We start from the raw sequence: 17,856 nt of genomic DNA on the forward strand, positions 1-17,856 counted from the left end.
GACGTTACACGTATCTTGATGGCTTTTTATTTCGTGAGTTACGGTGGCTGCTTCTGTCATTTCTGGAAATGTTAATAAAAGGGGTGGTTCTTGTCTCTTTTCGCGCGGGTTAATGAGAAGGGGTTCCGGGTGTAAGCTGCATTTTTCTTCTCCATTGCTATTTCCTGCTCCTTTTCACTTCTTGTACATGACCCTATTGCTTTTCTTCTGCGCTTTTGGCAGCGTTTCGTTCGTGGTGACAGTAGCTACCTGAGCCTTTCCACGTAAGGTATCCTGTCACGCGGGTGTGTTGCATATACTTCCGGAGATCTTTCAACTTTTTTCTAATGTTACTGTATCTAGACCGCAACTTCTCGGTATTTTCCTGAAATAAGATTGGGTATGGATGTTACTTTGGTATTGATAGTATACATTGACGTAGGCAAAGGCCAGCAAAGGCTTTGGATGCAGACTGCCTATGGCAACCCATCTAGATGTATATAAAATGCCTGTCTGAGACATACGGCATTGATATGTGGAATCGTTCCAAACGTCATATTTCTTGATCATAGAAAAGAAGAAAAGGGGATGCAATCGATCATTCCAATCAGTAGTCTCGCATGACCGCAACCATCTCATCCAACCGGGCCACTTCCCCAAGCAACAAGGCCTCTTTAGCCTTCCACTGTTCCAACAGGGTCAACTCAGCCTGAGACAGATAGCGTTCCTCATTGCCCTTTACGTCACTCCGCTCCGTCTTCTCCAGGAACTCCTTGAGTCGGTTCCGCTCGAAGCGCAGGCGTTGCATACACCTAGACATGGCCTTGTACGTGTCCTCCAGAATGCTGCTCCGGATGCGGTCCGGATCGTAGTACCAAAGGTAGATCGTGCGAGAGGGCTGTCGCTGTGCGTCTCGGGGGACTTCTTGCAGATCCACGAATCCACCGGACTGCATGCTAGCGAGGACTTGACGCAGGTCTTTGAAGGGGAGAAGACTGATTTCCTGTAGGCGCTTCTCGTCGAGCTTGCCCTTGGCGTGCAGTACGCGGATCACTCGTAAAGCGACGTCGCCGTAGCGGGCTTCGATCATTCGTTCCAGTTCTAGGTGGCGGAGCTTGCGCGCTAGGTGTCGGAATTCGACGGTCCAGGTGATGAGTCCGGAAAGTAGGCGCTTAGATGTGAGGTTGTAGGGGGGCTGCGAGAGCAGAGAAAGGTGTTGGTCTACCTCGTAGGTGCGGCTGGGGGCTTCTGATCCTTCACGGTCGGTTCCATTGACACTGTCCTCCAAAGGCCGTTTCCCACGTTTGTTGATGGTCTGTGGTATCTCCATGGGACCTATGGAGCCTGCAAGGTCCAAGTGCGGGTCGACTTCTTCTGTCACCGCACTAAGAGCGATGGGGACAGAGTATTGCTCGCCTTCCTCTCCTTCGCGCGGTATCTCAGCACTATCTCGGCATTGCTTGGTTTGGTATTCTATGCGTCGTAGGAGGCCCTCGTAGACCTGTGCAGTTACTGGCGATGAGTTCATCTCCGCAAGATCCAAAAACCGTCGGTTCCGAAGAGCAACGTCGAGTTTCTCATAGTTCACGCGGACAACAGTAGCCAACTATATTGAACAAACCCATCAGTCAAGCGGATATATATATGAGTTTTATGCAGAGTCTCACCTCCATGGGAGTGGTATCCCCGCCCATCTCGTCATCCGACCATTCGTTCTCCTCCTCTTCATCATCATCCTCATCAGCATCGGCGTAGTCCATTCGTGCCTTTTTGTTTGAAGCATCCGCAGACCCGGTACCATGCCTCCTCTTCGCGCCCCGGGGTAACCCGTTATGCATGAGCCCGCGGGTAAGGTCCCCATCGAGTCTTTCCTTCAGAAGAGTAAGAGTCCCTTCCAGGACTGTTTCGTCCAGCTTCTTACCCTTTAGCTGCTTGACATCAGGTCGCGACTTAATGGCACGTTCCGCATCCAGGGCATTGTCAGCGTAGCTTTGGAATTGCGCATCGCGCACACGAAAGATATAACCGTGGGACGCAAGGATCTTCAGGGTAGGATGTAATAGCGCCGGCTGTTCGGAGGTGTGCTCATCATCGCCATTCATCTGTTCTTCGGTCTCTTCACCTTCGGTTTCCTGTTTCACACCATTCGCTTTAGGTGGTGCGGGTTGTAGTTCCGGGATGGTTTCGAGGTGGCCGACTTGTGCGTGTCCGAGATACATAATGGTTTCCATAAGGGTAGCCGCATACTTCCCAAGCCGTTCTTCAATGAACTCCAGGATCTTGCCAGAGCGAACAAGGTAATATGCAGCCTGGAGGTTTGGTTCGTAATAGGTAACGCCATCGTCGTAGGAAGTGTAATGGTACACCAGGTGGTGTTGAATCATGGCGGAAAGTCCATGACGAAGTTGACGATCGGAGAGGCGCGAGTAGAACTTTAGTCGCGGTAATGAGAGCCGGTCATAGCGCTGGAGGGTTGAGAAGATACGCTGGCGAAGACGGATGACGGTCAGCCTGTTGCTCGATGTGGCCCGCAAATTGACACCGACTATATGGTTTTTCATGGATGCAGCGGGTTACCAAGTGAGCAAAAGCGAGCATACCGCAAAAAGCTCCCCAAAATTATCCTCGACCAAGAGCGCACATAGCTCTGCCGCATACTATTACTCGGACCATTAGCAGTGGTAAAGATGAGGGGCGGGAAGAGAGGGGAAAGGGAATTGATCGCATACTTGGGAAGTCATGGTGGATGGCTTCTAGAGAATGCGAAAAGCTTCAATTCTCTAGAAGGGAGGGGAAGGTCACCGAGGTAATTGCATGAGGTAAAGTGCAAGAAAGGAACGACAGGCGCGAAATGGAGAAGCCGTAGCAACGATGATCAAGATTGGAGATACTTTTTTTCGGCAATCGGAGAAGGAGAGAAAGCGTAATCTGCAAAATGTCATGGTGATTGTCGGCCTGAGGCATAAATATATTACGACTTTGCACGGGACACCTGCTCACATAAGGAATCAGGTGACCCGGAGGACGAGGAAAAGCCGGTTCCGCCCGCACTCGCATTTCGGGCCAATCACGGGGCGAGTAATCAAGACCAGCCGGCATCTTGAAGCTTTTCAGACATCGTTTCTGATCCGCCCAACGACCGCCAGCAGCCTTCCCCTGCTCCCACTCCTCTCAACCCTCCCAATTGCTGTCGAGCTTCTCGGCTAACCACTCTCCTCGCCCTCCTCTATCCCTCTCACACATGCGATGATGCTGTCGCGGTCTACTTTCAGCCGGAATGCGCCCCGTGCGCTCCAGAAGCAGTGCTCTGCTGCTGGCGCCAGCAGCCGTCGGGGCATGGCCTCTGCTGCCACTCCTGGTCTCCAGTACGACGTCTCTGAGTCTGCTGGTGTGAAGGTCGCCAACCGGGAAGTTGCTGGCCCTACCAGCACCCTTGCTCTGGTTGCAAAGGCTGGTCCCCGTTACCAGCCCGTCCCTGGCTTCTCCGATGCCCTCGAACAGTTCGCTTTCAAGGTTCGTCCTTCCTGGGTTCAATCCGACATCCACGCTCTCTACTACACTATTCTCTTAGGCAATTGCTAACCAATTCTTCTTATTAATGCACAGTCTACGCTGAAGCGCTCGGCACTGCGGATCAATCGGGAAGTCGAACTGCTGGGCGGTGAAGTTTCCTCTACACACTCTCGCGAGAACGTCGTCCTCAAGGCCAAGTTCCTCTCTGGCGATCTCCCCTACTTCGCTGAACTTCTCGCCGAGGTTGCTTCTCAGACCAAGTTTGCAGGTGAGTAAGGAGACAACGGGAATATGCCGCCACCCCTTCCCCCTCCTCCAATTGTCAGACGAACCGGTCTAATTCGGCTTCTCAGCCCACGAGTTGAGCGAGGTTGTCCTCAAGACCCTCAAGTACAGACAACAGGCCTTTGCCGCCAACCCCGAGGCTCTCGCTGTCGATGCCGCTCACGCCGTCGCCTTCCACCGTGGCCTGGGTGAGAGCATCACCCCCTCGACCACCGTTCCCCTCGAGAAGTACCTCTCCGCTGAGGCTCTGCATGAGTACGCTCAGCAGGCCTTTGCCAAGTCCAACATCGCTCTTGTTGGCAGCGGTGCCAGCTCCGCCGACGTCTCCAAGTGGGTTGGTGACTTCTTCAAGGCCGTCCCCAGCGGTGCCCAGCTCCAGAGCGCTGCCTCCAAGTACTACGGTGGTGAGCAGCGTGTCTCCACCAAGGCCGGCAACGCCCTTGTGATTGCCTTCCCTGGCTCCGGTGCCTTCGGAACCGCTGCCTACAAGCCCGAGGCCTCCGTCCTCGCTGCCCTTCTGGGTGGTGAGTCCTCCATCAAGTGGACCCCCGGTTTCTCCCTCCTCGCCCAGGCCACCCAGGGCTTCTCCCAGGTCCGTGCCTCGACCCAGAACCTGACCTACTCGGATGCTGGTCTCTTCACCATTGCTCTCTCCGGTAAGGCCGACCAGATCACTTCTGTTGGTAAGAACGCCGTCGACCTTCTCAAGAAGGTTGCCGCCGGTGAGGTTGCCGCCGAGGAGATCAAGAAGGCCGTTGCCCTCGCCAAGTTCCGCGCTCTCGAGTCCGCCCAGACCCTTGAGACTGGTCTCGAGGCTACCGGTTCCGCTCTCATCAACGGCAGCAAGCCTTACCAGATTGGTGAGGTTGCTCAGAGCATTGATGCCGTCACTGAGGCTCAGGTCCAGGATGTAAGTTTATTATCAATTCATCTCCTCTTGTTTTCTGCGGCAATAATTATTCTGGGGAGCAATGGCTAATGTTCTACACACAGGTTGCCAAGTCCTTCCTGTCTGGCAAGGCCTCCGTCGCCACTGTTGGAGACCTCTTCCAGCTCCCCTACGGCGAGGACCTTGGTCTGACTGTTTAAACATGTATACAATACATATTAGACTGGCTTTGGAAAAAACCGAACACCCCCTCTATTTTTTATCATGTGTCTAGATCGACCTTTCCGCAGATATTCTCTTTTGTGATGTGGCTGTAGTTGTGTGTCTGTAATACAATTGTACCTTAACCCATCTTTGTTCAATACCTCCTCCCGCTGCGATGTAGGCTGCTTGCAGTAACTTACTGTGAATAGTTTTGAAAAAAAGCAATTTGCAAAATGTATCGAATTTGATTTCTCTGGTATATGATTTCCCCTGTTCCTCCTTGCCGTTGCTATATATTCGATGCAACAGATAGATAAACTTATATGATCTAACAGCCTTAGTAGGAGTCAGTACGTCCAGTACTACTCCATAGAGCCATCACCCCCAATATATATATATCATATAGTAGTACTACCTATTTTCATTTAGTAGTAGCTAACAACCAGTTCATCTCAATTTTACACTATGATACTCAGCATTGAACCAACCCCCGACACACTCCGATACACAAAGCTTGCCCGAAGAACCCCCCAACAAGTCTGTTTGTTACCAGTCAGATGATCAAAGCTCAGCTGGCCGATAGGCAGACTTACTAAATGAAGTCATTCTTGTGGCCATTATCAATAGGGTATATATAACTGGCATCAGTGGAACTGTTCGACGACGACATCCTCCTTTCCCCTCTTAACTCAATGATGTAACATATAGTAATATATATATATATATATATTATTATTATTATACTAGTGCTGCTCTACTATCACAATCAACCACAAAAATAGTACTCTCAATGCTACTCTGGACCAGCATATGCATAGTACTAAATGCTAAATTACCAGTCCCACCTACTACCTGTCTGCTACTGCTAATTACTAGTAAGTACTGATATACTTACTATGTATCAAGTCCCGACTGCCCTACCACGAAAACATCACCAAGGTCACCCACCCGTCTTTGCCTCTTTCACTTTCACTCTAACAACCCGTTCACAACCATCAACCACTCAACAAAAGACAGGGAAATATAGATCATTTGCTTCGTAAAAGAAATAACAAAAAAAATGGTACTATATATAGAACCATCGGCTCGTCCTAGAATTCACCAGCGCTGTTTACTACTAGTATTTCTACATACACAATCCACACAGATACAGCCAATCAAAAAGCAAATCGACAAATGAATATATAGACAGATACCATAGATATGGACATACAACTGAACTACCAAGACACACACGTGCTTACGACACCCATAATCCCATCACCTGACCCAGATTAGAACAGGGATGCCCGCATACATATGCAGTAGTACTAGACAGGGCATGAACATGACTTAGTGAGACACGCCATCATAATCATATGCAAGCCATGACTGGGATGCTCGGAGAATAGTTACCGTAGAGGGTTCACCGAGGGGGAAAAAAAAAAGAAAGGTATCATGATTCAGACAAAAGTACATAATATCGGAAATTTTTGGTTTTAGAAGGAGGGGGGTAAGGTCCGTATTTTGGATACAAGCATACTAGTCTATACTAATACTATACTATACTCTAGTAAGATGATCGGATGGTAAGTGATAAGGCTGTGTGGGTGTCAACCAGCCGGCCCTAATATTCGGGTTTTGGAAGAGATTAAACCCGCGCAACATGACAGATGACGGACGGAGAGACGGAATGATTGTCACTTTCATTTGAAGACGGCGTAAGATAGCCGTGTGGGAAGGGGAGAGGCCCGGGCTTGCCCACATTCCCGAAGGGGCCGTTGGCTGACCGGAGACTACTGTCATTCCCCAGCCGAGAGTAGGCAGGACGGGCATTTACGCCGGAGGTGACTGTCACTACTCGGTAGGTAGATAGTAGCAAGCTTGTGAATCTACCTAGGTATGTGGTGGCTGGCTCTACTGTGTGTCTACTCGACTCTGTTCTTCCTCGGTAACACGGGATATGTGGATTTGATAAACTGGGAAAATGCATAACAAACAAACAAATGAACGGCATCAGAACACAGGTGGACAATTGTGCATGTGTTTCTCCCAATGGAAAGTCAATGTATGGTCAACCATGGCCTATTTAGTATATGGAATATATTAACATTATTATGCTAAGGTAGTTTTGGTTTCATAAGACTTTCTTGCGGCATGCTCGTCGGCACTATGCATAGCTAGCTACGGACTGAGCAAGTTCCACACCGTATGGGTAAGATTATCTAGCATCCGCTCCTCCGACCGAGACCGCGCATGGCAGAAGGGTATCTCAAACCTTCTCTAGTGCTTAGCGGTGACTTTGTCGCCCGTCAGTTTTTCGACTGCTTCCTTGGCCCTGTTCGGGGTAACGGAGACCCACACGTTAGCTCCAGTTCACTCCTCGGTTATCACATGAAGATCGGGGCGCCACCCCCGTAGGAAGTGCTCCGCCCGGGGTATTGATAATGCAAGAGAGGGGAAAGTTTGTTCCACTTACATGTCACCAAGTGCCACCATGCAGACGGTCTGCCAGATTCCCAGACCCACACGGGGAGCCACACCCCGGTACAATCCCTTGATGCCGTTCTGGTCGTAGATGTACTTGGCGGCCTTGCCCACGGTGAGGTTCTTGGGGCGGTTGGGGTCATCGGTCTTGCTCTGCATCTCGACACGGATCACCTCAATGGGCTGGTTCCAGGCAGAGAGACCACCACCGAGACCGGAAGCCAGGATCTTCTCAAACGCGTTGAGCTTCTGACCCTCTTCCTTGTTGGTGACCTTGCGAATAGCGGTTTCAGCCAGGCGAGAGAAACCGAAGCGGGATCCCCAGTTGGTGGTCTGGCGAATGGCAACGGCGTTGACACCACGGTTGATACCACGAATGCCCTCCTTGCGGTAGATATCCATAAAGGTCGCGAAGGTGCTGGGGGGCTTGACGCCCTGGGCGGCCATCTTGTGCTTGGTGATCTCAACGGTCTTCATGCAGGTACAGAAACCCATGGTCGCGTATGCCTGTGCAATACCACCGACCATACCTCCAGCGATACCGGCGGCGAAGTCGGGCGCACCAAGCACCTTGGCACGGAACTCCGCCTCCGATGCGACGAAGAGGAGGACGGCGCCCTTAGTGGAGGCCTCAATCCAGGCCCACGGAATGAGACCTTGATAATCTAGAGTGAATGACAAGTGTCAGACAATACCACCCCACACTAGTCGGAGAAGCGAAAGCGGAGGAAAGAGCACTTACAACCGAGGATCCCGCCACGGCCCCAAATTCGACCCATAGCACCAGCGAAGCTATCGCCCCGGTTTGCAGCCATGGTCGTCTTGATCACTTCCAGCGGCTATTGAAACGGAGTTAGCATAAGCCGACAATTACCGCTTCGGTTATTGCTTCGTACCTGACCCAAAGTGGTGACCCTATTCTATGTTAGTTATGAAACACACGGTGCGCTGGAGGAAGCGGGTGAGAAGGGAAAACATACTCAAAGAGGTTCAATCCAGCACCCACTGTAGCAATGCCATCAGAACCAATTTCCTTCAAAACGCTAATCGTCCGGGATTGTAGCAGATATTACATACGTAGCAGATTGCTGAACTTCACGGGCTTCTTTTCAAGCTGTTTCTGGCCAGTGGCGGCCGTCGCGGCAGTAGCGGTAGACATATCTGACCTTGGGAGCGCTGAAAGGGGCCCTGACCAAGGGAAATCTGGGGGCTTCGTCGCCTTAAGGGATCACGAAGAATCGGAAGGTAGTCTGCGGGTCGGAAACGTCAAGGACGAACGACCAGAAGCGAAGTCGGTTTTGGGTTGTTTGTGGATGGAAGAAGGTGAGTTCGGAGGCAGGTGACACTGATGAGGACAGGCCAAGTAAGCAGGTAGCTCCGGGGAAGGTATCGAGTATATGTACGGTAGAAGCAGTAGTATGTATGTATGAATGAAGATGAGGGAAGAAGATGAAGGAGAAAAAAGAGGAAAAAGGGAAATTATAAGAAGGATCAACGAGGGGGTGGGACGCCCTTCCAGGTAGAGCATACGTACGTACCTATCGATTCAGATGGTGGTTTTTTTTCTCCCAATTGCAGGTCAAAGAGTTGCTTTTTTTGTCTGGCGTGGGCGCATCCAAGCACTCCGTACCAAGGAGTACTCCGTAGTAATGAGCACACTCACCACCGCAACAACCAGGAACCCAATGAGATCCAATCACCGCCCGCCATCGGCCGATTGGGGATGGCGCTAAACCTGATCAAGGCACAGCGGCCACTAGCCTGCTTCGGGCCCGGCGGTGAGCCACAGCCGAGGGCTTCAGTTGAGGCCCGGAGCAAACCGGGCTCCCCCCCAACAAACATCCTGGAGCTGCATTCATTTTCCGAAACGGTTGAGAGGGTCGATCGGGGGGACCCACGTCCAGCTGGCCCTGGAATGATAGTAGTCCCAAACTATCTATCTATGGAGTATCTATCTACCTCCTACAAAAATAATAATCACATCTAGATTCTACTACTAACCTACTTGGCACCAAAAAGGGAGAGAGGTAGTCCGGAGTACGGAGTAGTCCCTCCCTTCCGCCCCCCCATAGCAACCACGATCATGGGAGGATCATAAGGAGGATCCGCCAGGATCTCTGAACACGCCCGGACTACGGCGCCCGTAGTAGCTAGCAGTTACTATGTATATGCTTGTCTCATACGGAATACTCATCATTCCTTCAAATATTCCCGGAGTAGACCATTCATTCATTTTATTCATTTGACTGTCTCGTCCTTTCAATCTGACTTCCAGTCTGGCTTATCTCACTGTCCGTAGCTCGTATTGTTCCGCTTGAACGATGGGAGTGCTCCGGAGGTCACCAATGGCGCCCCGAACATTTGCAGTTAGCGTTGGCTGAAATAAAGTATCTAAATAAGTCAATGTAAATGTCCAATTCATTCTCCGAAACCTGATCGAAACCCGATGCATCTTCAATTTACCCTGCTGCCTGACTGGCTATGTTGTTCGACGATCAGTCCGCGGAGCTTTTTCACCTTCGGCCTATGATTTGACCGATATGCAGACCTGCAGCCAGCTCGACACTGGTGGCACTAATCACGTATGTTTCTCGACCGCGCCGATCCCACTCCTCTTGGCCTCTCCCTGCCTAATTCTTATCTTCGGCATCCGACTTGCAATGTCAGCTTGCCCCTCTCCGTTCCCCCCTTACGCTTGCTGGTCTGTCACTCCGCCATACACAGTCCCGGGGTCTAATACGAAATAAGAATCAGAAGACGATTGACTTGGAATTTCTCAAGTGCTGTTTGTTACAAGGCCCGCTCGAACCGTGTCCTATCATACATTAATCGAACAAACCCCAACACTTTTAAAAATCGTCCCCAGTCACAAAAATACTAAACCAGAACAGGGTAGGCATAATACAAGATGCTGTGTTTATCGTAAAAAGAAATAAGAACCACCTCCGGATTTTCATGTCATCCCAAACTCATTTACAGCTTAGCACCAACAAGCTTGGCGAAAGCCTCAGTGCTGTAGGACTTGGGGCGCTCAATGGGGGCACCAAGGGCACGGTCGATGATCAGCTGGGGAAGGACACCCAGAGCACGGGAAACACCGAAGAGGACGGTGTAGTAGTTGGCCTCAGTCAGGCCGTAGTACTGGAGGAGGACACCAGAGTGCTACATATCGGTCAGTACACTGGTCGCGCATGCAACTGAAGCGCAGGTTCACGAGGCAACTTACAGCATCGACGTTGGGGTAGGGGTTCTTGGTCTTGCCGTGCTCGGTCAGGACACCAGGAGCGATCTTGTAGACCTGGCTGACCAGCTTGAACATGGGGTCATCGGGCAGCTTGCGAAGAGCGAACTCGCGCTGAGACACGTAGCGGGGGTCGGTCTTACGAAGGACGGCGTGACCGTATCCGGGAACGACCTGGCCGGCGTTCAGGGTGGACCAGAGGTAGTTCTTGATGGCCTCGTCGCTGAGGTCGTTGCCAATGGCGGCCTTCATCTTGGTGAGCCAGTTAAGGACTTCCTGGTTGGCCCTGTGCGATTGGAAAAAGAAAACATTAGCGAGAGCGCTTCGATTTCATGGAAATCGAAAGAATTTGAAACTTACAATCCGTGGAGAGGACCAGCCAGACCGTTCAGACCAGCGGCGAGAGAGAGCATGGGGGAGCTCAGAGCGCTACCGACAAGGTGGGTGGTGTGAGCACTGACGTTGCCACCCTCGTGGTCGGAGTGGATGGTCAGGTAAAGACGCATGAGCTCAACGAAGTCGTTGTTGTCGCCGTAGCCGAGCTGGTTGGCCAAGTTGTAGGAGTAATCCTTGTCCTTCTGGATAGGAGCGACCTTGCCATCCTTGAAGACGTTGCGGTAGATCTTGGCAGCGATGGTGGGCAGCTTGGCAATGAGGTCCATGGAGTCCTCGAAGGTGTAGTTCCAGTAGTCCTTCTTGTTGATACCCTTGGCATAGGCCTTGGCGAAGGCAGACTCGTGCTCAAGAGCGGTGACGGCCAGAGAGAACTGGGACATGGGGTGCAGGGTGCTGGGGCAGCGGTCGATGAGCTCCTCAATGAACTTGGGGAGGTCGGAGCGGGCAGCCCACTCAGCAGACAGGTCGCGGACCTGCTGCTCAGTAGGGATCTCGCCAGTCAGGAGGAGCCAGAAGAGACCCTCAGGAAGAGGCTCCTGACCACCGGGAGCCTTGGGGAGGAGCTCCTGGCACTCGGGGATCTAAAGTACTGTCAGTATAAATTTCGAATAGTTCTTCGGTTGTTCGCAACTTACGGTACGGCCACGGAAACGGATACCCTCCTCAGAGTCGAGGACGGAACCCTATCGAAGTCAGTTAGACAGTCTCCTCAAAATTTATTGACCAGGTTCCTCATCATACCTCCCACACGAGGCACTTAACACCACGGGCACCACCATAGGCCTGGTCAAGAGTGACCTCGCCGATGACCTTGCTGCCGTGCTCCCTAGAAACATTGATTGACTGGTTAACAAGGCCTGCTGTAGAGAAGAGGGCCGGACGTGGAGGTATGCGTACTTGCGGAGCTTCTTGACCTTCTCGAGCTCGGCAGGGAGCTTCTCAGCGAAAGTCTCCTTCAAGGACTATGAAACAGAGAAGCATCAGTATGAATATTCGAGGAATGATTGTTATCGAGGTAGAACGAACCTTGGCCTTGCCGGTAGAGTAGCAGCGCAGGCCATTGAAGGCAGCAGACTGAACAACCGGCTTAGCGGCAATGGAGGAGGTACGGAGAGCAGAGGTGCCCAGTCTCAAGGTGGAAGCCATGGCGAATGTGAACAACTTGCAGTAAGTTGAGTGGTTGGAAGGAAAGAAGGAGAGGAGAGAAAGAGGGTATATCAGGACACGGTAGGAGAAAAGAAAAAGGAAGATGGGCCGCACGGTGTTCCCAAGTTATGGAGAAGCTCTTTTGCGCGGCCCTTTTTTTCCATCTGGCCGTACTAATACAGCCGGTACGCGGACTGTACGGTAACGCACGGCAACGCCGTGCGGTAATGGTGGGCGGCTGTATGTTACGGTCACACTAGTCTCAACCCGGCCGATATCCCGAGTCTGAGCCAGGATTTCGGCGCGCTTTCCAGCGGCAATCAGAAGGATCCATCATGTTTTGGTGGTGACCCTTACCCGCTTGATTCCGTTGTACGGAACGGAGTCCGGAGTAAAATCCTCTCTTTCCTTGCGTTTTGTTTCCTGGTCTGTGTGTACTTTTACGCTATGTATTTACTATTACAACCTTTAGAGTTCTACCCATGTCATTCTTTCATACTTGCTCGAGCTTATGCGTCTCCGTTCAAAAGCAAAGCCCAGAGCTGTCAATTGTGATCAAACGGTCAACCATGCATGTGTTGGAATATAGATATAGGCACTGTAATGCCGCCTCGGGCTACTATTATTGTGACGATCATCGGCGCCGTCTCATCCGTAAACGGAGTGCCACAGTAGAGCTGTTGGTCCATGGCTAGTGACGTCGGCAGTCGCCATCTCATCCACAATTTTGCCCACCCATTGAGTTTCCATGGGCACGGATTTCCCCAGCCATAACAACAATACAAGTATGTAGTGGTATTACCTTACACACCTTGCTCGACATATAAAAGTTCAGACCTTCATTACTCATGATTGAAGATTTGCATGGTCACAAGGGGGACTAAACTGTGAAGGATACTCGTGATTGCGGTTGGAAAGTGAAGTAAGCAGAAGTAAGCAGTAAGGGAAAGTATCCAAAATTCCTGAGGCCTAGCCTGTAAGAACTAAGAACAGAGTTCTCATGGTTAACTACTTGATAAGTGTCTCCGTTGTGAATGTTTCCAGGGGTTAATGGAGTACTCTGTAAGGTTTCTCAAACGGTGGGACGGTCTTCATTTGTTGTGTAGAAAATCGGTTACCTAACATGATGGGGAAGCCTAGCGCATTACCTCATTCGACTCACCGAACTGCGACTCATGCGCTTGATTCATGCTTTGGCGGGACTTATGTAAGGATTGCATATCTCGTTCAAAAAATGAATATCACGTGTTACTATGCAGATGTGGCAGCCTGAGGCAAAAGAAAAGAAAAATGGCTGGGCATACCCGGCTCACTCACTTGTTTTTAGGTGTTGCTGCCCGTTCGAGCCTAGCGCAGATATATGCTGATTTTTCTCCTCACCTGACTGACCACCTTTACTACCTTCAACGAAATCCCTTCCCTTTCAACTCCCTTTCTAACCTTTCTTCATCTCTTCTGCACCGTTTCTCATCCCCCACTCTTTTTTGCAGCAAAGTCGGCAACTCTGTAATATCCGCCTTTGCATCTTTTCTGTTGCGCTCAGCTCTTCGCTTTTTTTAGGTCGTACTCTGTACACGTACTCGTTCGCGAGTTGCAAGGCCCTGGACAGCATCGCTTGGCTGTGCTCCAGCTGTAGGCGGAAGGCCCCCCTGGTCACCAGAGTACGCTCGTGGAGTCTGTAGTGACACGACCAGAAGTCCGCTTAGGAAATCACTTTTCCATCATATTTGGGAGGCCACGACCCTGCAGGTTGCTGATATTCCTCTCTTAAGCATCACCGCCACCTTAGCTGCGCTGGATCTCCCAGTAGTAACAGCTCATTGGGAACTTGGTACTATCCGGTCGCGTTTACCATATACTTGAAAAGCGATAGTCTAAACAGAAACCTGTTGCGTGTATCCTGATCTCCCCGTACTGGATTCGAGTCAACAACCAAAAATCTCGTCCACCATGTCGTCTGCTGTAGCAGAACTGGATAACTACCTCCAGTCTATGCTGGCACTCAAGCCCCCGGGTGTCTCAGGCTCTAAGATCAACAGTATTACATCGCTTTGCACGGCAAACGTTCAGGTATTACTTTCCACTTCCGCCATTATCATCAAAACGCTTCCTCAATAGAATCTCAAGCTAATTTATGGTTCTTCTCTTGTCACAGAATGAATCCGTTCTCATCCAGAAGATCTATACACACTTCAAGAAGGCACCAGGAACACACAAATTGGGCGTACTCTATGTCGTAGACTCTGTAACTCGACAATGGGTAGAAGCAGCGCGCAAGGCAGGACAGCCATCCGGTAGTGCTGCTCCCGATGGTACTTTCGCCGCTGGTGTCAACAGAGTGACCGAATTGCTACCTGTCCTCATGACGGACATCATAAACAACGCTCCTGAAGATCAAAAGGTACGCTCTAGATGCAATACGCAGATTATATCATCAAACGTTCACAGTGGCCGCGGGCAAGCATATGGCCGATAGGAAGCCGGGGTTTGCTTTGAAGAAACCCTTGGTGGTGGCCTGCTTTAAGAGTTGATATCCGTATCTCCTGCTGTATAGCCCAAGCTGCCATGCATAGTATTCGTGGCCGCTGTGCTCCCTTCCCCCTCTCTGCCTCGTTTTTCTCTTCTATCGTTGTCTGGTGACGAATAGTCCAACTTACGTATACGTCCGCCTCTCCTTATAGGAAAAAATCAAGAAACTGGTCGACATTTGGGAACGGGGCTATACTTTCCCTGCTCCCATGCTTGCCTCGTTCAAGGAGAAGTTAAACGCACCCCCATCACAAAGTAAGCAATATTATCCCCTCCAGCTGATGCTTCCTTGTATCTCGGCGTGGTCAATCCGAGCGGCCCTCTAGAACCGCCTGTCTGCACTTGACTTGGAAAATTGTCCTGGTATAGTCTCTAATCGTTCTTCTTTTATCTGCTGTCTAGATGTGGAATCCACTACCCCGGAAGGCTCGCCAGCACCCAACTACATGCCGCTGGGAGGTCAACAGCAGCCGCTTAACGGTGTGCCTTCGACCACTTCTGCTCAACAGGCGCCAGACACCTCCAGTATTCTAAAGGCCCTGGCCGACATGGCCAAGCAGAACACAACAGCCCCCGCAGCCCCGGCCGTGGCGGCACAGACTAACCCTCTTAATGCTCTGACCCAGCAAAGTACGGTTCCGCAGCCCGCGTCATCATCCGTAGACCAGGCTTCACAGGCGCCGAATGGACAGGCTGGTGTAAACCCGTATGCTGCTGGAAGCATGGCGACCCCGTTCGCGGGCTTGAGTAGCGTTGCTCAAAACCCGGCATTGGTGCCGCCGCCGCCGCAGACCCAAAGCCAGAACCACACCCCCAACCCGTTGGCAGCAGCGCAAAACCCACTGGCCGCGCTACTGCCGCAGGCGACTGCAGCTCCGGCTCAGCCGACTGCCCCGATCGGGCCTGATGCTCTGCAGCAGCAGCTCCAGCTCCTGCAATTGCTGGCTGCCCAAGGCATTCCTCAAGAGCAGTGGGCCACAGCCCTGCAGATTCTCAGCCTGTCCAATGCCGCCGGTATGGGTGGAATGACCGCCGCCGGCCAGGCTCCTCCGCCTTTCAATCTGCCCGGTCAGCCCGTTGCCAACGCTTGGGGCGCTCGGCCCGACTCCCAGTCACGTGAATTCGACCGGGACCGTGAGCGTGATCGCGATTACATGCGCTCCCCTCCTGGCCAGTACCGCCGCCGTTCTCGCTCCCCCGGTTGGGACAGACGTCGTGAGGCCTCCCCTCCTCGTCGTCGTGACAGCCCTGTCTATGGTGAGTACCATGGCGACTCCCCGGGACGTCGTGGTGGAGACCCGCGCGGTCGCAGAGGAAATGAGTATCGCCAGCGCAGCCCTCCTGGACGCCGTCGTCGCACTCCTTCTCCTCCTCGCAAGGATCCTACCTTGCCTCCCCCAGGCCCCAAGTTCATCGAGTGGGACTACTCCATTGGCCAAGGGAACATTAAAGGTTGGTTTCTGCCCATACTTATCTTATCCCCTTCCTGAAGCCAATCAGGCCCAAACATAAGTTCATGATTGCTAACTGGCCGTTGTATAGTCCTGAGTCGTACTCTTTTCGTTGGAGGTGTCACGTACGTTTTCTCTCCCATACCCCTCTCTAGTAACTACTGGACTACGTATTAACATACGCTTAGGTCTTCTGAGGCGCATCTTCGCTCTCTCTTTAGCAAATTTGGCATCGTCCAGACGTGCATCGTCAACATTGACAAGCGTCATGCCTTCATCAAGATGATCAGCCGTCAGGATGCCGTCATGGCACGCGATGGCATGGAGTCTTACAAGTCCGGTGACATGCAGCTCAGGGTAAGCTCTCAACTTTTTTCCCCGTCATGTTCTTTCTCAGCTAACTCATATCATAGACTCGATGGGGTGTGGGATTCGGTCCTCGTGACTGCAGCGATTACCAAACAGGCATCAGTGTGATTCCGATTGAAAGACTAACGGAGGCCGATCGGAAATGGATGCTCACCGCCGAATATGGTGGCACTGGCGGCAGGACCATCGAGTCCGGAATGGTCGTCGAGGAGCCCGACATTGAGATTGGCGCTGGTGTATCCTCCAAAGGTTTGTTAGCACCATGTCTATTTTAAAGTTTGTTTTTTGTTTACCATGAAGCTAATGATATGCAACAGCTATCAGCAGAAGGATTGCTACCGACACTGGCGGCAAGCGTGGACCTGTCTCTTCCCGCACGCAGCAGGACCGATTCCGTCGGCCGGAGCGCGATGGACCTGCCAACGGGATGGGCATGGGTGGCTCGGTGGAGCGCGAGATACCTAATGCCAACAATGTCGGTGTCCCGCCTGCAGTGCCTGGCTTCGGCTTCTCATTCCCCGGCATGCCCATGTTCCCTCCCGGCTTTATGATGGGAGGAGCACAAGCTGGATCTGGCGGTGCGGCACAGCCGCCTCCTCCAGGCCAAGGAAGCAATTAGCTATGAAGCATGCTATTTGAACGACAATTAGCCCCTGCTCTCCATCATCTCGTTCTTCCCTTGTTTTGATACCACTATTTTCTCTTCGTCTCTTCTTCCCATTTGTCTCTCTATCTCTTTTCTCCTTCTTTCTACTCTGCAACGTTCTCATGTAAATCTGTTTCCGCACACCCCCAAAAAATAATCGGCGTTGGCGCTTTCGTATTCATTGTTCAGCGGAAGGCAGACGCTTTATGAGTGGGCGTTCTCAAGGCGGGTCAAGAGCACGGCATCTCCCATGTGGCTCCACAATGTATTCCCCCTATGTCTTTGTTGCTTCAATTCGTCGCATAAACAGATGTCTCGGCACACAGCGCTTGTTGGAGAAGTGAGTGGACCGAAGTTCGCTGGCTCGAACACTTACTGAACCATTCAGCGTCTAAGTAGACCTGATCTGTTTTTCTTCTACCTTTTTTTCTTTTTGCCTCTTGTCTTCTCTATCTAACTGTATTCGCAACCCGCTCATCTCTCCCACCGGGAAAGGGTGGCTCTTGTGATGTGATGTATTACTTTTTTTCCAGTCTTCCTCCTTGCTTTTTTCCTTCTATTAAACGAAATGCTAGTTGGCTGATAACCGCTTCTCGTGTGTCTCTTCTGCACTTGCGTTTCTTACCTCATTTCCTTCTTCGCTTCTTGTGCATAATTGACCTCCCACTTATTTACCTAAATTCATAAGTTCTGAGATCGGATCTATCGCTTTTTTGTACAATATCGTAGGCCTCAAACCTTC

General features: G+C 51.5%; 5 protein-coding genes across 5 annotated transcripts; 2 read left to right on the forward strand and 3 right to left on the reverse strand.

Annotated features, from left to right (window-relative positions):
• Positions 1-586: 586 nt before the first annotated feature.
• RPC82 (putative DNA directed RNA polymerase III subunit Rpc82) lies at positions 587-2,720 on the reverse strand (the record flags this gene model as incomplete). Its single annotated transcript, XM_041689015.1, has 4 exons — positions 587-1,585; positions 1,647-2,465; positions 2,580-2,636; positions 2,709-2,720. The coding sequence occupies 4 exons, from the start codon at positions 2,718-2,720 to the stop codon at positions 587-589; spliced, it is 1,887 nt and encodes a 628-aa protein (XP_041542741.1).
• Positions 2,721-3,225: 505 nt separating this feature from the next.
• On the forward strand, positions 3,226-4,866 carry QCR2 (ubiquinol--cytochrome-c reductase subunit 2; the record flags this gene model as incomplete). The annotated part of the gene is made up of 4 exons (XM_041689016.1): positions 3,226-3,492; positions 3,586-3,760; positions 3,846-4,687; positions 4,771-4,866. The coding sequence occupies 4 exons, from the start codon at positions 3,226-3,228 to the stop codon at positions 4,864-4,866; spliced, it is 1,380 nt and encodes a 459-aa protein (XP_041542742.1).
• Positions 4,867-7,132: 2,266 nt separating this feature from the next.
• On the reverse strand, positions 7,133-8,495 carry YHM2 (putative mitochondrial DNA replication protein (Yhm2); the record flags this gene model as incomplete). The annotated part of the gene is made up of 6 exons (XM_041689017.1): positions 7,133-7,187; positions 7,329-8,001; positions 8,079-8,175; positions 8,233-8,251; positions 8,317-8,341; positions 8,414-8,495. 6 exons carry the CDS (start codon positions 8,493-8,495, stop codon positions 7,133-7,135), a joined length of 951 nt encoding a protein of 316 aa, XP_041542743.1.
• Positions 8,496-10,309: 1,814 nt separating this feature from the next.
• On the reverse strand, positions 10,310-12,119 carry cit1 (citrate (Si)-synthase CIT1; the record flags this gene model as incomplete). The annotated part of the gene is made up of 7 exons (XM_041689018.1): positions 10,310-10,498; positions 10,563-10,863; positions 10,938-11,554; positions 11,609-11,656; positions 11,715-11,799; positions 11,871-11,935; positions 12,000-12,119. The coding sequence occupies 7 exons, from the start codon at positions 12,117-12,119 to the stop codon at positions 10,310-10,312; spliced, it is 1,425 nt and encodes a 474-aa protein (XP_041542744.1).
• A 1,950-nt stretch (positions 12,120-14,069) lies between these two features.
• Positions 14,070-17,087, forward strand: AKAW2_40665S (Nrd1 complex RNA-binding subunit; the record flags this gene model as incomplete). Its single annotated transcript, XM_041689019.1, has 8 exons — positions 14,070-14,189; positions 14,275-14,520; positions 14,801-14,903; positions 15,051-16,100; positions 16,191-16,224; positions 16,288-16,456; positions 16,513-16,717; positions 16,786-17,087. The coding sequence occupies 8 exons, from the start codon at positions 14,070-14,072 to the stop codon at positions 17,085-17,087; spliced, it is 2,229 nt and encodes a 742-aa protein (XP_041542745.1).
• Between the last annotated feature and the right edge of the window lie 769 nt (positions 17,088-17,856).

The sequence above is a fragment of the Aspergillus luchuensis genome, chromosome 4, assembly GCF_016861625.1.
Source record: "Aspergillus luchuensis IFO 4308 DNA, chromosome 4, nearly complete sequence".
NCBI classification, from domain to species: Eukaryota; Fungi; Ascomycota; class Eurotiomycetes; order Eurotiales; family Aspergillaceae; genus Aspergillus; species Aspergillus luchuensis.